This window comes from Phasianus colchicus, chromosome 1 (genome assembly GCF_987193195.1).
Source record: "Phasianus colchicus chromosome 1, bPhaCol1.hap1.1, whole genome shotgun sequence".
In the NCBI taxonomy this organism is placed as follows: domain Eukaryota; kingdom Metazoa; phylum Chordata; class Aves; order Galliformes; family Phasianidae; genus Phasianus; species Phasianus colchicus.
Window position 1 is genome coordinate 69,557,183 of NC_143436.1, and position 18,271 is coordinate 69,575,453.

Sequence of the window (18,271 nt, forward strand, 5' to 3'; positions counted from 1 at the left end):
TGACAGTCCCAAAGACATCAACAGCACTGAAATGGTAAACATGGTCCCTTGTCTGCTTAACTAAATAACACTGCAATCTGAAGACACTGGGCCAAGCCACAAGGTGTCTCTTTTTTAGGCTTTAGCACACAGGCAGGGATTCTCTCACTGTATATTGAAAAGAAAACTTGCCCCTGTACAGCTGCGTTTAAGCAAACTAAAACAAAGCCATAGCAGGAGTACAAGGGAGGCATGGACTCAGCCAAGTAGTTAGCAGCTCCCTCTACCATCACAGTTAACCAGCACAGCATCTTCTAGCTCCACAGACCTGCAACTTCAGATACCCTTTGATGTCAGTGGGAGGAACAGAGTGTACAATTTACACTGCTTGAAAATGTGTAAGAATCTGAGCAAAGAAAATAAATTCCTGAAAATGTTCACAAATAAGAATTCAACATGCAAAGAAATGAACTCCTCTCACCATCTCTGCTGGTGTCCCATTTAAGCATCAAGTCAATGGCATATATTGCTCTTGATGATGGATAATCACAGATGCCAAGAGGTGCAGGCTTAGCTGAAGCAACTTGGAACAACTCAGCAAATGCCTTAAAAATGTTTGCCTAGTAGTAATAAAAAAAAGGTCTCAGAACAAGAAGCAAAGTTCCTACCACAGAAGCAAGTTAAAAAAACCCACTTTTTAATCACTTCATGCATTCACATTTTGAAGAGTTTATATAAATTACATTAGCTAACAGAAAAATCTGCACAGCATTAACTTCGAAATGTACACTGAGACAAAGGCCAACAGTGAAAGGGGCAAGCACTTGGCAGATATCTGAGGACTTCTTCTGGGAGCAAATAAATACAAGAGAAATCCTAATGATGGCACACTTATTATTAGAATTAGCTTTCTTCTTAACCATCAGGTACGATACTACACTTCTACACAAAGGAGGAGAAAGAGAAAACCCAGGGAAGCTCTGTGCACACCAGCAGTGCAACAGTGAAGTTTTTTCCTTCCCTGCCTGTTAAACCTAACTTAGCTTTGTTCTGCCAAGAAAAGTTTTCTACCTGCTTACACCGACATCTACAAATGGTGTTGGAAGTTTATATATGTTTGTGTCTACCACACTGGTGTTTCCATAAGCAATTAGCCAATAGGACATACAGGTATAATTTTTAGCATGGAAACTATACTGCAGTAAATCTGCAGTATTTGCAAATGCATAGAGAGTAATACTCTGCACGTGGCACACATCACTACTTTGTGTAGCCTCTGTATGGTTTCTTTTGATCTGTTTATCAGTTTCTGCAGTTTCTTTCAGACTATCTCAATCCCAATGCTGCACAACCTGTCATGCTCTGAATGTCTTTACTTGGATGTGAGGTTCTAGCTAAAATGGCTATGAATTAGTTTATGCAGATCAACCCACAGCTGGGTAATTTATTCACTTTTGAAAGCACATACATTAATCAGTACTCAGTCACAATTTCTTCTGCATCTTTTGATTTGTTATAAATATGGAAGAATGCAACAATTCAGTTACGTGTGTACTTCTGAATCATCATTTCACATTCAGCTTTTTCTTTCAAGCATTGCTTATGAGTAAGAATGAGAATGTCCTCATCTGCCTTCCTGCATATTTTTCATAAACACAGTACTGGGAGCCTTTTCTTTGCATATAAAATATGCCTAAGTATGTCTTAGTGTTAGGGAATCATCAGTTCTCTTGTGCAAAGGCAGACATGGGTCTAAGATCAGCTCGCTAATGCAGAGAAGCTGGAGCAGCAGCTGAAAATCCTACACTGCAGCATCTAAGTCAAGATTTAATTCAACAAATGGGATAATGTGCTCATTTAAAAATCCCTCCTCCACCAACTCAGTATTTCTATGAGAAGAGATCAGCTTAACTTTTTAAAAAATTTGCCACAGTATGCAAATACAGCCTCTGCACTATCCAGCCTGGTAACAAAGCCTCTTGAGCACAGCACCCTTGAGGTAAGGCTTATTTCTGTCAGTCACTTTGGCACAGCTGGGCACATCCTCATCTTGCAAATGAGCTCCAGTGTCCTGCAAAGCGAGCTAACATGAAAGCTTACAGGGAGATCTTTAGACCTACAGCTCTGCTTAATATAGCTAGGTCAAAACCTGATTTGGGAAGATTAGTTTTCTACTTGTTTTGGCTGCCTCTTGTGTTGTGAAGTCCTTCAGAATAAAGGAAGCCAGAGCCTGAATATTTCAGTGGTTCAACTCCCCAGATTCAGAGTTAATACCCTACTGAAACAGAATAGTACTGAAAGCTTTGAAAACAACTTTTCCAGAGTCATAACAGCAGCACCTGTTATGATTTACACTTGATACTGTGGGCTTCCATGCTGTTTTGCATGGAATACTGAATGTTCATAACCACAGGCTTTTATAAATGGCATCCTTTCTCAGGTAGAACTCTCAGGAAAACTGATCCTGCTCCCAGGATCCTGACGTTATTTTTAATTACCAAGTCCAATGTAAGGAATTCTCAATAGCCATGAAATAAATTTTTCAAATGCTAAAAACAGCGTTTGAGGTTGAATTAGTCCAAATAAATTAATTATGATAATGTAAAGGTTAACATTTGCTGTCCTTTATGAAGCTGATGGACTGAAGTATGTTTTCTGAGGAAAAAGTAACTTTTCAAAAAGACAGTTTATTGAGTTGGATTCATAGAAGCTTATGAAATTAAAGACAAATTGCTTACTTACTTGTACTGTTGTCCACAGATATTCAGGATATTGTTTTTCAAATTGAGGAACAAATTCTTCACAGTGTACCTAAAACAGTTTAGAAGCAACATATATTGCTTTGGGAATGACTGAGCAGTCGGATAACATTGGAATACCAAACTTTTTTTTTTTGCCATCCATAGAAATGCAGGTAGAGAAGTAGGGAGTTTGACAGTTCCGGAAGCCCTTCCTTGTTCCAGTATTTATATATAAAGGATTATACTGCAGTCTTTGAAAATGGTTAGCTGCCATTTTAATAATTTTTCTTAGTGATTTCAATTAATGTGGGTTTTATTCAGGATGTAGGTTTGTATTATCTATCACAAATTATTAGATGTCCAGACAGCAAAATGTCTAGGAAAAAAACTTGGTCGGATACTTCCAACAGCGACTGCTTGCTAGGTATGAAACAGAGTATTGGGGAATAGTCACAAAAGAAGGCACTGGAAGATTCTTTAACAACACAAAGATAGGGGAATATTTTGGACTGTTTGCTTACCTGCTTTAACATTACACCAGGAGCATAATTCATGACAGTGAAATGCTTCTCATAGTCATCCAAGTCATCAAGGGAAAACGCCCTAAGGAATAAAACAATTCCTTAGAACCAAACGTGATCCTTTGGAAGCTAAGTCTCATCAGTCTAACAAGGAAAACGAAGGTAATTACCGATTTGAAAAGCGTAGCCAGAACACATCATAGACGTACAGCTTGAGTGGTTTTACGGAGCGCAGCAACACAACGTAACGGATGTCAAATTTAACCATGCCCACATCTTCTCGCTGAAATAAGACTGGATTCTCAATATATTTGCACACTACCTAATAGAAACAAACAAAGAAACGCACAGAAAATATTATTTGACTGAGATGAAAAGTGTCAATAGATAGTGGGGGTTTAAGACATCCTTGTATATGATTCTGTTTTACTTAAGAAGCATGCATAAATAACTGAAGATGTGCCAATGGGCGTTTTATAAAAGTCTTTGGAGCCTGCCTGGGAAAGCTGGGCAGCCAGAATGTATATGTAAATATTTTTATTTACAATTTTAGTGGAAGCTCTTGAAATATAAGACTGAAGCAATTTGTGCACTTCTGTATTCCAGAAAAATACATGCAGTCCACATATCAGCAGAAATAAAGTTTAGGTGACAGTCTGACATTATGACTGCATTTTACAGAAAAAAGAGCTCCATAATTTCTCTGTTGTTGGCAGTGTTTTGTGCTGCTGAGCTGTGGATCAACAACAATGATCAACAGGGGACAGAAACAACAGTGTACAAAAATTCACAACCAATGCTAACTATACCTAAGGTATCATCTTATCTGAGGATTGGCCTTAAAGCAGAAATGCACTGAACCATTCATCACTGTCAGGGCAAAATTTATTTTTTAAATAAAAAAACATCAGCCTCTTTGGGTCTTTCATCACTACAACAAATGGTGTTGATTTGAATAATTAACTCAGAATTCATTGAAGCTGAATGCTTATGGATCAATGTACAAATTTTGAAGAAAATAAGTTTCCTTCCTTCTAGTCTTAGACCACTTCCTGTAACAGAGTTTTTTCAGAAATCCATTTAAAATCTCACTCAAAGCCATGATCTCTAACCTTTGGGCTGCTTTCCCTATGCCTGATGATATTGTTAAGGCTGTTGGTGATGTGGGTGTCCAGGCTTCTGGCCAGGTTCCACGGTTTGCATATCCAGTGATTGTCTTCTCCTCTGTGAGAGATAGAAAGCCAAAGCCTATAAGCTTCATTTATCTGTCTGAACATTCACTTGAATTGATCTACGTACTCCTCTGTCTTAATCACTTTATAAAGCTGGGCACTACAGTGCAAGAACTAAGGACTTCTGACTGACAGCTTTAGGCAATGGTGTAAAAGGGAGAAAAGGCAATGGTAGCTTTCACTTTTTTCTATTATGGATTAGCATATTCTCACTGTTTACTTCCTTCTGTGCATCTTGCTTCTTTGAAAGAGAAGAACAATACACGAACAGTAACACCACAAACACACAGAGGTCACAGTACAGACACCATTCTGCCAAGAGTCTGAGGTTGTGCTGGCAGGGAATCACCTCAGTTTCTAAGGTGATTCTCTTAACACCTTCAAATAATTCATAACACATTACACTATGACTGCCTCCTTGGGGAAGAAATTAGACCATATCTCAGCAATTCATACTGCAAGAAAACAAGAGTATGCCATTCTCATCTCACTTCCCAGTGCCCAGTCACCTAAAGGGGGCAATACTCCTTGAAACATCCTCAAGGAAAAGAAGTAACATGCTGGTCTCCATTCAATACATTTTTCTGAGTAAGGACAGGGTGACACTATGTCCTTCTTTCCTCGGTTAATAAATTAAAGCAATCTGAGAAACTGCTTGGGCTTCATGATAAACAGCTCAAACTGAGCTGAAGTTAGCAGTGTTAACTTAAGATGGTTTTATTTCTGTGAAACATACTATCCCCTGCTTCCCTTTCCCTTATATACACATTGCATTTGTGCTCAATCCTTGATAATTAAAAGAAATTTAAACATCAGACAAACCAGTTGCAAATCCCCAAATGCAAGACACTCATCTTTGAGTAAAGCGGGATCAAAAGCACAAGATGTAAGGAAGGAGAAATAATAACCACCTTCTCTCACGCTGCTGAAAGTAACAGATGAACTGGGGCAGCTCTGTTTGGAGGTTAAAAGTACGTGGCAACCATCTCGGCCCATCTGGCCCTCCAGCTCGTCTAGATATGGATGCCAGGCAGTCTTTGACAGTCAAGAGGTTCTCACATGGGAACTGATTCACCATTACTTCAGGTCTTTCCTCGCTCAGCTTCCTGCAAAACAAAGGAGTTGTTAAAGTGAGGAGGGGAAAGGCCAGGAAGGCCTTCTAGATTGCTTATAGAGGGAAAAAAAGGAAGAAAAGAATTTCTCTTATAGGGGAAAGATCTGCAACCTATAATCTTTGAAGTGTGAGAAGTTGTAGAGGATGTCTGCTTCTGCCTCGTTGTCTGTGAACACAAAACGGGGATGTGTCAGGCTGTTGAGGACCTGCTGGATGTCTGTGAACACCCTAGAAGAAAAAGGGATACGAAGAAAAATGTCAATTTGATTTCTGAAAATGATCAGCTGTTGCTTGAATAGAAAATAGTGTTTTGTTTTTTTAAATGTTGGCTCCCTACAAGTGTTACATTTTTAACCCACAAAAAAAGAAAAAAGAAATATTGTGGAACAGACTAAAAATGAAGAGTTTTGAAACAAAACATCTCAAAGACAGTTTTGCTCCAACAACTTTAACAAAACTTGCAATTGAGAACAGTGACAGTCCCTGACGGGAGAGCACTGACATGAATTCAGTATTATACATGAAAGAGTCCTTGAGGGAGAGAGAGCTTGTAAGTGGCTTGTATGGGTGGAAGAGCCCTAACCATCAACCTGTCAGCAACAAGGAACAAATCCATATGAAATCTGCACAGAGTTCAGCATGAAGACTCAAAGTCAGACTGACGTAGAAAAGCACTTAGCACACTAAGTGAGCATTTTAACAGATTAAGCAACTGCTATTTTTTCTTTTTTTCTTGAGGTGTCACAATACTCTTCCTCCTCTCCTGACCTGCTCTCATCAGTTAACTTTTCTTTCCTCTTCTGCAACCAACCAATTAGAAGATACAATCCCAAGAGAGAATTCTCTGGAATAATGGATTTTTGAAACAGTCCATAGGGGGAAACACTGTTTTCAAAAATCCCCAACATCTGAAGCGTGTCTGTTATGCTTTGTTTATTGCCACAAACATTCTGCATAGCTCTGTGTGTGACATATTACTTTCATTGTACTATCTACCCTGGAGAGTAAGAGTAGAAGAAATTAATTCACAGCACTGGCATTCTTATCAAAAGAAATTCTACTTCTTTCCCCACTGCTAAAACTTAGTGAAGTTAATATCCTCATCCAGCCCTTCCAGTATTTCTTTCTGCAAAATGTGGTTTCTTCAACACCTGCACAGCTGAAGGAAGTACAGCACCAAATCTGACAAAAGGCCCAGTACAGGTTGCACTAAGTTCATCTCAAGACAGGACAAATATCCACTGTTTTGGAGCAATTTTTAGTCCTTGCTGAGGGAAATGGGATTCAAAGTGGTGACCTGAAAGTAAAACAGCCTTATAATGCTGTAACAAAGTCTTGAAGCATTTGATATCCTCACGTAACTCCAGCACACTGGTGTGGAGCACACACATCATACTTAATCATGGTAAGAAAGCATTTTGTTTGCAAATACATACTTGAAAACTTTGTCTTTATCATAAACTGATGGGTTGATTGCTATGGGGAGTTTCTCCTTGTTTTCTGCTAAAATAGCCTAAAAGCCAAACAAAACAAAGAAGTTAATAATAGTCACAGTAAACAGGCAGCCGTGAGTCAGACTTCACAATGATCAGCAAATAAGAACAGCAGCACGGACCAAACTGCCTTTTAAAGTGCACACAGTCACGTTTATAGGATAAGTGATTGGAAAACATGATTTTAGAAGAAAAAATGATAAGATATTCAATGATTACATGTTCATCCGAGTTTTTTATTATCATTATCACTGTCTATTGAAGTTTGAGTCATCAAACCTTACAGACAGTTTAATGCAATTCCTTTTCTTCACATAAGTGTTTAAATACAGGTGTGGAGGTGTGTTTGTACCCACAGCAAAAGTGACAGTTTGTGTGCCTGACCACTGCACTGCCTGGTTCAAGTGAACTGCAGTCACATTTTGAGAAACTTACGTTGTGTCATACACTGCCCAGCAAGAAGTAAAAAAAAAAAAAAAAAAAAAAAGAGTACAAGAGCAGAGGAGGAAGGGGGTTAGAATTAAGAATTAAGAGGCCACTGATAAAGAAGGAACAAAGGGCAGAACATCTGCCAGCCAGACATACCCCTCATCTTCAAGGGTGTTACAGGAAGTACAGTCACCTCTAACTGGAAAGTGTAAGCAAAACCAAACCAGAGACATCGCCTTCTAAAGCAGGCTGGGCAACACAAATACAAAATAATTCCTGATTAGATAGCTACAATTCTCAGGATGGTACCAGAAGATTCATTCGCATCTATTCTGCAGCTCAAATTCAGGGACCTGCTGCAGAACTGCAACTACTTGACTCTCCCAAGAGATCGCTTCTTTAAAGTCAGACATTTCACTAGAAGTGTCGTTATTAGGAACTGTCTCCTCTGAGTCTGCTTTCTGCAATCAGTGCCCAAGTCACTACCCATGCTACCATTTAAGTCACAGACTCTGTGGTCTGTGCTAAAGAATACAGTGAGGTAGCAGAACAAAAACCAGGTGAGATTTAATCTGCAGCATTAGCATAACAACTCTGCTTTTCTAAGCAGGGCTGAAATCTTTAAGATTTATTGGAACCAGATGATCTTTAAAAGGGCCCTTCCAACCCAAACTATTCCGTGAGTCTTTGCTTCTATTTAAAGGAAAATTAGAACCTCAAAAGTAGTACCCTTAGCTACAGCAAAACCAACAACTCAGCCAAGTGAACAACAAATTATTTGTACGTAGTAGTAAAGCATTCCCTGCTGCAAAAGCTGTAAAGATAGCAAACATTTACACTACCCTGAAAAACTGCTGGCTCACAGACTTACTGTGTGAACAAATCTGACACAGTCAGATCTTTTTGTGCACACAGCTCTGTATATGCTAAGCTAGGGCAACCAGAAGTGTCAGCAACATGCATCTCTTTATAGGTATTTCCCTTCTTGAGTTTAAGGCCATGCTACATACAAAGTTTTTCTTTGATCTGTCACCAGTCTATATCTTCAATCATCTACAGCTAAATATTCCAGAGGAAAACAAGCTGTTTTCAAGACAAGGTGGGAAAGGAGTGTAGTATTTGCCCATTTGTCACACACAGTTCTTCAACTTGAACCAAGCAATAGACTGCCTTATCTGAGATCCAGGCACATTTGCCAAGAGAACTGTAAGATCAGAACTATATGAGCATTGTTTCTCATCTGCAAATAGAAATTATGCCTACCTCTCTTCAACAACGCAAAATCCCAACCAATATGACATTGGTTCCAGAACAGCCTATTTGGGTCATATGCATTTATTCAACAAAATCAACTTAATTTTTGTCTAGTTTATAATAAGCTGAATTTGGAATTTTCTGACCATCCTCCATCAAAAGCAGCAGACTGTTGGTACAGAGCAAGGGGGTCCAACTTTTTGACTTGCCTGGGCCACACTGAATGAACAGGAATTGTCCTGGCCCACATATAAGATAAATACTATAGTTAATGTATATAGGTAACAAAACTTTTTATATTTTTTATTAAAGCAAAATTATGAGAAAAGTGAATAAACATAGGTAAAATGTGAGTCCTTCATAATGCTCAGAGGGGTGGAGCACCTCTCCTACAAAGAAAGTCTGAGAAGGCCCTGGGAAGACATCACTGCAGCCTTCCAGTACATAAAGAGAGTTTATAAACAGGAGGTGGACTGACTTTTTACATGGTCTGATATTGATAGAATAAAGGGGAATGGTTTTAAACTTAAAGAGGGGAGATTTAGGTTTGGATATTAGGAGGAAGTTCTTTACTCAGAGGGTGGTGAGGCACTGGCACAGGGCAGTTGGAATGGGGCCCTGGATCTGGTGGGTGGTAACACTGCCCAACGTTGGAACTGAATGGGTTTTAAGGTCCCTTCCAACCCAAACCATTCTGAGACTCTAAGATTCATAACAGTGGTATCAAATTAAGGACATTGTCTCCACTACAATTTAGCAATTCTAAACCACATTATAAATGAGTAATCAGACCGAAAAGTGTAATTAACCCAGTATACTAAGATGAATCCTTCTGCAATTCAAGACAGACCAGAAGTACTACACTAATAGATCTAGTGGGTAATAGATCCAGTGGGTTAGACAATGTCTCAAACACTGAACTGGAAGATAAGTACATTATATGAAAGACCTTGCATTGTATTTACATGAAGAAATATTAAGCAATATTGCAGTATTATTATAATTATAGACAATTTCTGTTGCTTCAATTCTGTAAGTTATATCACATGCAAGATATTTCTCATTTCATTATGTTTTTTTTTTTTTTTTTAAGTTAGTACCTATGCTCTGAATCAATCTTTAAGCCTGACAAAAAGCAGAACCAGAACTCTTGATTAGCTGTTTAGACACCGTCTCTGAAAGGATAAAATATGACATCTGTTACACCCTACCTGGTAATGCTCATCCGATGGCTCTGGGGTAAAGCAGTTGACATCCAATACCTCATTAGGCAGCCATGGTAACAAAACACACTTCCTGATCAAGCGATCAGTTTCCCCATAAGCATAATCACGGGTCACTTCATCTGCAGTAGAACAAGTAGAGCCTTTCAGGAAGTCTTTAATTCTACGCTCTGAAATCCCTCTCATGCCTCATCATACAAATGAAGGTTGGACAGTTTATAATGCTAAACTGTCAGAACCAAAACGCAAAATTAGATATAATTAAAGAACTACATTAAAAAGGGTATTACTTGCAATGCAAAAATTAGGCCAAAACCAGCTGACTTGTGACAGTTTAATTACGCAGCTGAACACTATTACCCCGCTCTACATGATGGGAGCAGAACAAGGCATCCAACCAAGGGTGCAAGTGCAAAGTTAATCCAAATCTAGTATTCCCAACTTTGAGCACTTGACTGTCTCAGTCAGAAACAGCTCCTTAAGGAGGATTTCTTAAACTCTCAGGTACCTGAATCACTAGTTTCACTACAACAGTGATGCAAGATATAAGTTCTCTGTCAGTGTTTTGAGCCTCTACCTCACAAATTATGGTGCTAAAAATATCAGAGAGAACTTTGAATTATGATAGCATTACAAATACGCAGTCCTTTTAGTTTTGAAATACCTGTTGTGCTGTATAGTGCTCAATGCTTTGTAAGAATATGGCCTATCTTCCGTTGTGAACATTAAAAACAGCAGCAATAACAAACAAACATGAAGACTCAACTTACCACCAGTTTCCAGGTCTCTCAGGGGCCAGAGAACAGTGTAAGCAATTTGTTGAGGCATGTAAAACAGGGGTGCTGTTGCAAAGCTAGGCTGATCTGAATGTTGAATGCGTGATCCAAACTCATCCATAATATACCAGACAGGAACTTTCTCCTCCGCAGTCTGCACAATTAGAGAGTGAGAAATACTGCATGTATCAATTTCTTGAAAAGAACTACAAGACAGAAGGTTCTGGCAGTACCCCCTTACAATGTTCTCCATGCATCCAAGACTGTGAAAACTGGCAAGCCTGTTCTTGTAATTGCAAAGTCCCATCCTTCCACTTATTATAGAGCTATCGCTTACCAAATCCACTTCCCCTGAAGCCAGCTCGGGTGTAAACACAACAGAAGGCTGTTTCCTCACACATCTATAGATGCAGAAAGGGAGACACAGGAATTGAACTTAAACTATTCAAAGCAGTTCAGTGTCAGAAAGGGAAACTGAAGCCAAGTTCAACTATAGGTTGAATTAATTGTCTTGCAGGAAAGCATTTTTCAAGTGGGAGCACATAATTTCACATGATTCATGAGTCACTCATGAAAAAAAGACGGGAAACCAAAACATAACATAAAAAGATGGAGATGTACTGCTCAAGCCTGCCTCTTATTTAAAGGCAAAATAAGTAAATCACAGTGAGTCCCTATCTAAGAGACTTCTTCAGGCCTGACACTACTGTGAGCCAAGCTGATACATGCACTGGTGAGGTGCCATCCCCAGGGAGTTACCTCCACCCTTTGAGCTAAGGGTGCAGGCTGGTCATGACTGCACCACTCAGAGCGAACTACTGGTAAAACAGACAGGCCTGTTCCATTTCTGCACAGAGCTTGGCACCAAGAATTAATTTTCATCTTCAAAACAAAATACCATAGCATAGAAGCGACAGCCACAAAAGCATTTTTAACATGCTGCATTCCCTCAGAAGTAGCGTGTATGCATTTGAGTGCATCTGAAGGCTAGAACCGTGCTGAATGACCAAACTTGGTGTGGTCTTATCCACATTATCTAAAACTAGGATCTGGAATAAGCTACATCTGGAAGCACACCATCTTGAAACTAGCTGGTTCTCACTTGAGGTTGAGCTAACATTTATACTATATTGGCAATCAGATGCCAAATCGAAACCAGAAAGCTAAGTCATCTGACAGCATAAGTATATCCTCAAGAGGTGAAACACCCCTATAGATGAGGAAAGCTGTGAGCATAACTGCTGAGAGACATGCTTATGGAGGCATTTGATTCGTGAGGGAGTCTTTCCTTCACTATAAGTAAATATGAATAGAAAAAAACAAATTTGACACATAAGCAGATCTCCCCTTTCTACTGCCCTTCCTTTGCAGAAGGCTCTTCTCTGCATGGAAAAACAAGAAAAAAAACAACCCTCAAAGTTCTTACCTGAAATGAGGGAGCAAGTCACCATGCATTATAGCCTTATGTAGCATCTGCTCCAAATAGAAGTTTATTGTGCAATGCCCATAAAAAAACATTTTTGTGTTGAAAAAGTATATTTGTTTCTAGCCACGTACTGGAATGACTTCACTCGGGACTGCCCAGAACTTTTTAGCAGCCCAGTCAAGCTTCAGAGACTCACCCCTTGAGAAAGCTGGTAGGTCTGATTGTATTTCCACATTTCCTGCAACACTTGCTCAACACTGCCCTCATCTGGGATTTCTCCGTGAAAGTCGATGCCCATGAGATTTGCCATTCTGTGAAGTAAGCCAGGCACGTGAAGCAGCTGCTGGCGGGCGTGTTCAATACGGTATGTCCAGGCATGGTCGATGAGGAAAATGCTTCAAGAGAATTTTGGTAGCATTACAATGGTGTGTATATAGATATCTCCATACAAGGGCCAACTACTTCTCCGAGTACATGTTCTTGCAGAAAGTTTGGTAACTAAATACTCTCTTAGTGGCAAACTAACTCCCTGAGTACACATGTTCCATTACATGTTAGGAACAACTTCCCAGCAGTGGGATAGCACTCTCTTTGTTCTAGAAAGTTTATTGTGTAATAGTCAATCATTCTATGATAATGAGGCACAAACAGAACAGTGCACTCAATTTGTTAGCCCAGCTCTCCTTAGGATCTGGGAACACAGGACTTTCTTCCTTCTTTCACCACACCGACCTGATTTTCATAGAACAGCTTGGGTTGAAAGGGACCTTCAAGCCTGCTCAGTTCCAACCCCCAATGCGGGCAGGGCTACCACACACCAGATAAGGCCGCCCAGGGCCCCATCCAACCTGGCCCTGAAGAAGAAAAACCTACATACTGTTTTGTACAGAACTAGGTGGGGAAAGGCATGATCATTAGAAGTTCAAAAATTTTAAAGTTTTTGATTGTTTTCTCTCTGGCTCTGTTTTTCTTTTCTTCCCTAGAAGTAAAACACACTGTTTAAAAGAAGTACCAGTCTAAAACAAAATCCTAGCCAACTGGCATATTTCTCCTTGAGAAGTTTAACCCTTGTGTTGGCTGCATGATTTCTACAGTAAAAGCCTACTTACTTAAACAGAAGGATTCTTCACACTTTGGCCATATCCTTTTACTGAATCACGTCAAAGAAAACTGTAAGTTCTACTTATTAATTTCCCCTTCTCACTTTTCAGTAAGTTAAAAATATTTCAGCTGTCATGTATGTCAAGTATCCCTGAACAATTCTTGCGTATCATATTCCACACACAGCATAAACTTACTTTAATTTTAAACCTAAAGATTCTAGAGAATGCTAAGGTAAAAATGTAGTTCAAAACTCAGTCAGCAAACAAGCATGTTGGTATTCAGCTTCTATAACCACACATCTGAACGCTGCAAGTAAGCCCAAAACTTTCTAAGAGTTGCTTTGAATTTTACAATTTGTGTTCTCAGATTTAGAAAGGCAATAACTAAGGTTAGAGCAAGCACATAAAGGCAGATACCCACACTCTATGTTGCTTTTACTCATCAAGACAAAGTTTATGCAAATACACATACAAAAATACAAAAAAAAGTCTAAGATCTAAAAAAATATGAAAGGTCTGGCAAAATAAGATCAATACAACTGAACAGAACGACATTTAGAGGTCCACTGGAGTTCAGACTTCACCTCACTGATATGTATTTATGTTTGATATTAAATGGATAAGTTACAACACATACCTTTGTATTTGTATTAATTTCTTACGCAACTTTTTCCAATTCACCACATCATGCCAATCTCATATTCATGACAGATAAGCTGATTCCAAAGAAAGCCAACAGAACTTGAGATGTATTTGACTACATACACGTGCCTAGCATGCAATCGTATGATGACACTTGAATTATATCATAGCCAACTGAAGGAAATTCAGCAGTCCATGTATCATCACTTACAGCAGCTCAGTATCCCCTGAGCCTGAGCTTTGTGGACAATTATTACTTCAGTATTTTTTCAATGGCAAACACATTGAAATGAAATCTGTAGAAATAAAATACACAGATCTGCAGATTCAAAGTTACCTCTCCTTTATTCTTTCTCTCAGTTTCACACAACTGATTTATAAGCATCTTCCTCCGTGATTTAAGGAGAAGCAATATAAAATGCCTGCACTCCTAGGGCTCTTTACAAGATATGCTTCATAGCACAGAGATTATTTATCTTTCCTGAAACAAGCAGCTGTGTCTTACGGTAAGAAAGACAGACAAAAAACAACATATAAAACAAAACAAAGGAGCATTTTTGAATAAGACCAAGCAAATTTTATTATAAACTGCCCTCATCACTGTAAGGTTTAAGACCACTCAAGGACACAGGACCAGTTCAGAAATCACTACTCACCTATCAGGATTGGAGGCTTGAATCCCATTCTCATTTGTTACTATAACTTTGAAACAAGGTTCATTTCCAGGATTTGGTTTCTTTTTCAATTCATCTTCCATTGCTTCATCACCTTCCTCTTCCTCATCTACCTCTTCTACTTGCATTATCCCAAAGTAGTCACCAGCATCAAACACCTGAGGTTGAAAGTGCACAGAGTACAAGCAGTTAGTTGAGGCAGTACAATGCAACACTGAGAAGGCACAGACAATTTTGGCCTGCATTCTGACAGCAGTGGTGTCCAGCATTCATTCTTGCACATTTTAATAGAGCTGTCTGGGAAGTTTCTCTGCTTAACATCAGCAGGAAGCTTTGATGGTTTCCTTGGCATCAACAGATCAGTTGACGATCATCCGTTAATTCAACTAATTGCAGAAGCTGAAAACAATATTTTTGTTTAACTCCAAAATCAATGATCAAGTGAATCATTGCAAAACACAATCTGATATTATGGCAGGGCTCAACAAACCAAGGTGTTACAAGGGTACCAGAACCATGATGAAGTACAATAAGACCCCCAATCAAGTTCCAAGTCAGTTAAGAGATGCAAGAGTGTTTTCCTCCTCCTTCCTTACACAAGGAATAGTTTGCTCACCTGCAGATGAGATTGGAGCCTCCTCACACTGCTGCAAGCTGAAGTCTATACTTACCTCATCTGGTCCACTGAAAAGGGTTTACTTGCATTCTTTGCCACTCTAGATGCAACAGTTTGATCTAAATGAATTAAGAAGGCCACCACACATTTCCCTTCTGCCACAAATCTTGCCTAATGGTGGCTTGTATACCTGCTGCAGAAAACCAATGCTACTTCTGTGATTTCAAATTAAACATGTGATTTCAAGAAGAAAGTACATATAGAGTTTCAGAAGACATTTCAAACCCTTTTGCAGGGAGTTATTCTGCTAAATCAGTCACACTACAGTCACCCAGACAGGAGCTGACAAATGATTAGTCCTCTCACACATCATTTTTAAAGAGAAGTCAGATTTCCTAACAATACACTTCTCCGTCTAACCTTGTTAGTAAGCAGAAGAGAGGGTAACAGACCTGGAAGCGTAACCCCCTGAGGCACTGGTTCAACGTGTCAAGCTTGGGTGCACCTAGCCCATTGCATCACTATCACAAGTCATTACCTCTAGACATTGACAACTTATTGGCTGGAAAATCCCAGAGGCAGAGACAAGCTTTTATTTGTTCCTTCAGGACAATAATCTCCATTAAGCCCCAGCTGGAGGCCAAGAAAATCAACTTCACATTTGCAAAGCATGGCCACCTAAACAAAGCAGAGTTGCCCAGGGGGAGCTAGCAGCAAGAAGGGAGGGCAGCAGGGAAACCTACAGCAGGATTTTAACCCACAGCACTGTATCATAGACCAGAGCAGACAATACCTGCAAGTGTCTCCCGAGGATTGGTGATGGTGTTTTGCTTTGGGCTAGGGGGTGTAGAGTGATGCTGAGAACACACTGGCTAACTTCATATATATGTTTTTCTTAGGGTAAATAATATCACTTTGCAAACAACCTCACTGGAGATTAAAAATACAGAAATAAGTAACTGACTTAACATCACCCGTAGTTCAGCAGGCATCTAAATAGGTAGCGATTCCGATTTATCTCTAGTTTTCCAGTTTTGCTGGAAGAGGACGTTACTCAACAGCAAGCAGTATTGCTACCTCTTGCTGTTGGAGCCACCAACATTTCCTTTAAGATCCTGCTTGCCTGCCTGTACAGTTCACAGCCATTTTAAGCCGATTTCACTGAGGCAAGTTCCAGCCACAGGAAAAGCCCTTCCTTGGGTGGCTGCCAGCAGCACACTCTCATTTCTGTCAGGTGGCTCCCAGCTGGAGCAGCATCCTGAGCTGGCTGCTGCACAAGCACTAAGCCCAGCCCTGGCAGGCAGCAAAAAGCGTGAGCTTTCCCCAGCATCATCATTAAAGGCAGCAGTGAAGTGACCAGAAACCATTAGGAAGTTAAAACCACAAGCATGATGCACCAGAGCCCATTTGACACGTGCTGCCCTGTGCCTAACACGTGGTGAGGGCCTGGCAGTGCGAGGCTGGCCAGCTGCAGAGAAGCAGCTGTAAGCAAGCTAGGTTTGGGCAAACCTTCTGTTCCTTGACATTCAAGTACAACTCCAACCCTACAAACCCAGTAAGCCAGGCAGTGCAAAACAAAGTGGGCACATTCCATGGCAAGGACTGCCAAGTACAGGCACCTTCAGCAAATTCCTTGCAGGCATGCTGCAAACTGTTGTGAAGGCCACAGGCAGCCTGTGAGCATGCCCTCCCCTGCTCTGCAAAATAAAGCCTGGTAACACTAATCATGTTGTACACCTACTGATAGTTAAGCAGAAGACACCACTTAAAGGTCTGCTTTTGTCGAACTCTGAACAATGATTTCTCAGTGCCACAAAAATACTCACCGCAATACACAGAAGCCTGCCAGTTTTGCTAAACGCAAAATAAGGAAATAAGTAAAAGTGGGTTTCTTGCTGTGGGAATCAAATGTTATTTCTGCATTAGAATTGGATAATATTTTTATTTCATGAACTCTGATGTCATAGTTCCTTTTGGGAGTCCTTCTACTTAACTTGGGGAAGAACTCTGATAGTTTACATCGCTTGTCCTCTAGACAGACCTTCCCAGGAATGCACGCTCTGTATATAGGTGTATATATGTATATTTTGTCACACACATTGCAAGAAGATCCTGCACGAGATCAAACCAGAGAACAAAGCATGGTATGCCGAGGAAGCCCTGAAGAGACATCTGAAGGCCTGGCATCATCCCCCCCGGTGCTCTTTGTTTAACGAAGACTTCGGAGACAATCACCATATCAATACGACAAGAAGAGCACCGAGACATCTTGGAAACAACAGGATGGCTACACCAGATAACACATGAATCAACAAACGTAAACTGATAAGATTGTGAACCTGGAGTACCCAGCCAATGGGAAAACAGGACAGGGGGATGGATAAAGGGAAAAACAGGGTATAAAGACTGTCATCTTGTGTCCATAGGCGCGCTCCTGCTTGCGGGACGTCCGCCATTGCAATCGCGAATAAAATCTGCTTTTATCAGAGATACCGTCCTGGCAAAAATTATTTGGATGTTTCCAACATTGCCCTAGCAGATACATCACATTTGGGATGAGCAATCCAATGTAATTTGTGGTTACACAAGGCTCTCAGGAGCAAAATGGCTCTAGCAGCTCTCAAGGTAAGTGAAACCCCTCCACTTCTCTTGCATACAGCAGATAAGGTGCTGTATGTTGAAGCAAATTCATGTTGAAAAACAGATGCCTGGGCTGGGTTCTGGATGTACTGATGTAAGAGGAGATTTTATCTGTGTAATGCATACAAGTTTTCCAAGTTCTACGCTAGAAAATTTTTATCTTTGTAACAGGTTAAGACAGATGAAAAATTCCTTCCACCTTCAATAGGAAACAAGAGAACTCACGCTGTGGTCCATGTTTCACAGATTATTTTCCCCAGTTACTCTTCACTTAAAAGCCCCTGAGCATTTTCATCCTTTCCCTTTACCTCCTCTGCTGCCTTCATGCTGAAGCTTTGAGCAAGGTACTGTAGGCCTGCTTACTTAAAGAGTTCATTCCAGGCCACCGCACTCCTCATTGTAATTTTC

General features: G+C 40.1%; 1 protein-coding gene across 1 annotated transcript in view; it reads right to left on the reverse strand.

Moving 5' to 3' along the window:
• TTLL12 (tubulin tyrosine ligase like 12) overlaps window positions 1–18,271 on the reverse strand; it is a 30,253-nt gene that overhangs the window by 996 nt on the left and 10,986 nt on the right. The window contains exons 2-13 of the mRNA XM_031597212.2: window positions 14,590–14,765; window positions 12,385–12,583; window positions 10,757–10,916; window positions 9,975–10,108; window positions 7,024–7,100; window positions 5,699–5,815; window positions 5,385–5,579; window positions 4,354–4,465; window positions 3,412–3,563; window positions 3,242–3,323; window positions 2,722–2,790; window positions 461–599 (exon numbers count right to left, since the gene is read on the reverse strand). Coding sequence (XP_031453072.2) covers window positions 461–599; window positions 2,722–2,790; window positions 3,242–3,323; window positions 3,412–3,563; window positions 4,354–4,465; window positions 5,385–5,579; window positions 5,699–5,815; window positions 7,024–7,100; window positions 9,975–10,108; window positions 10,757–10,916; window positions 12,385–12,583; window positions 14,590–14,765 — 1,612 coding nt within the window. The remainder of the gene's footprint in view (window positions 1–460; window positions 600–2,721; window positions 2,791–3,241; window positions 3,324–3,411; window positions 3,564–4,353; window positions 4,466–5,384; window positions 5,580–5,698; window positions 5,816–7,023; window positions 7,101–9,974; window positions 10,109–10,756; window positions 10,917–12,384; window positions 12,584–14,589; window positions 14,766–18,271) is intronic.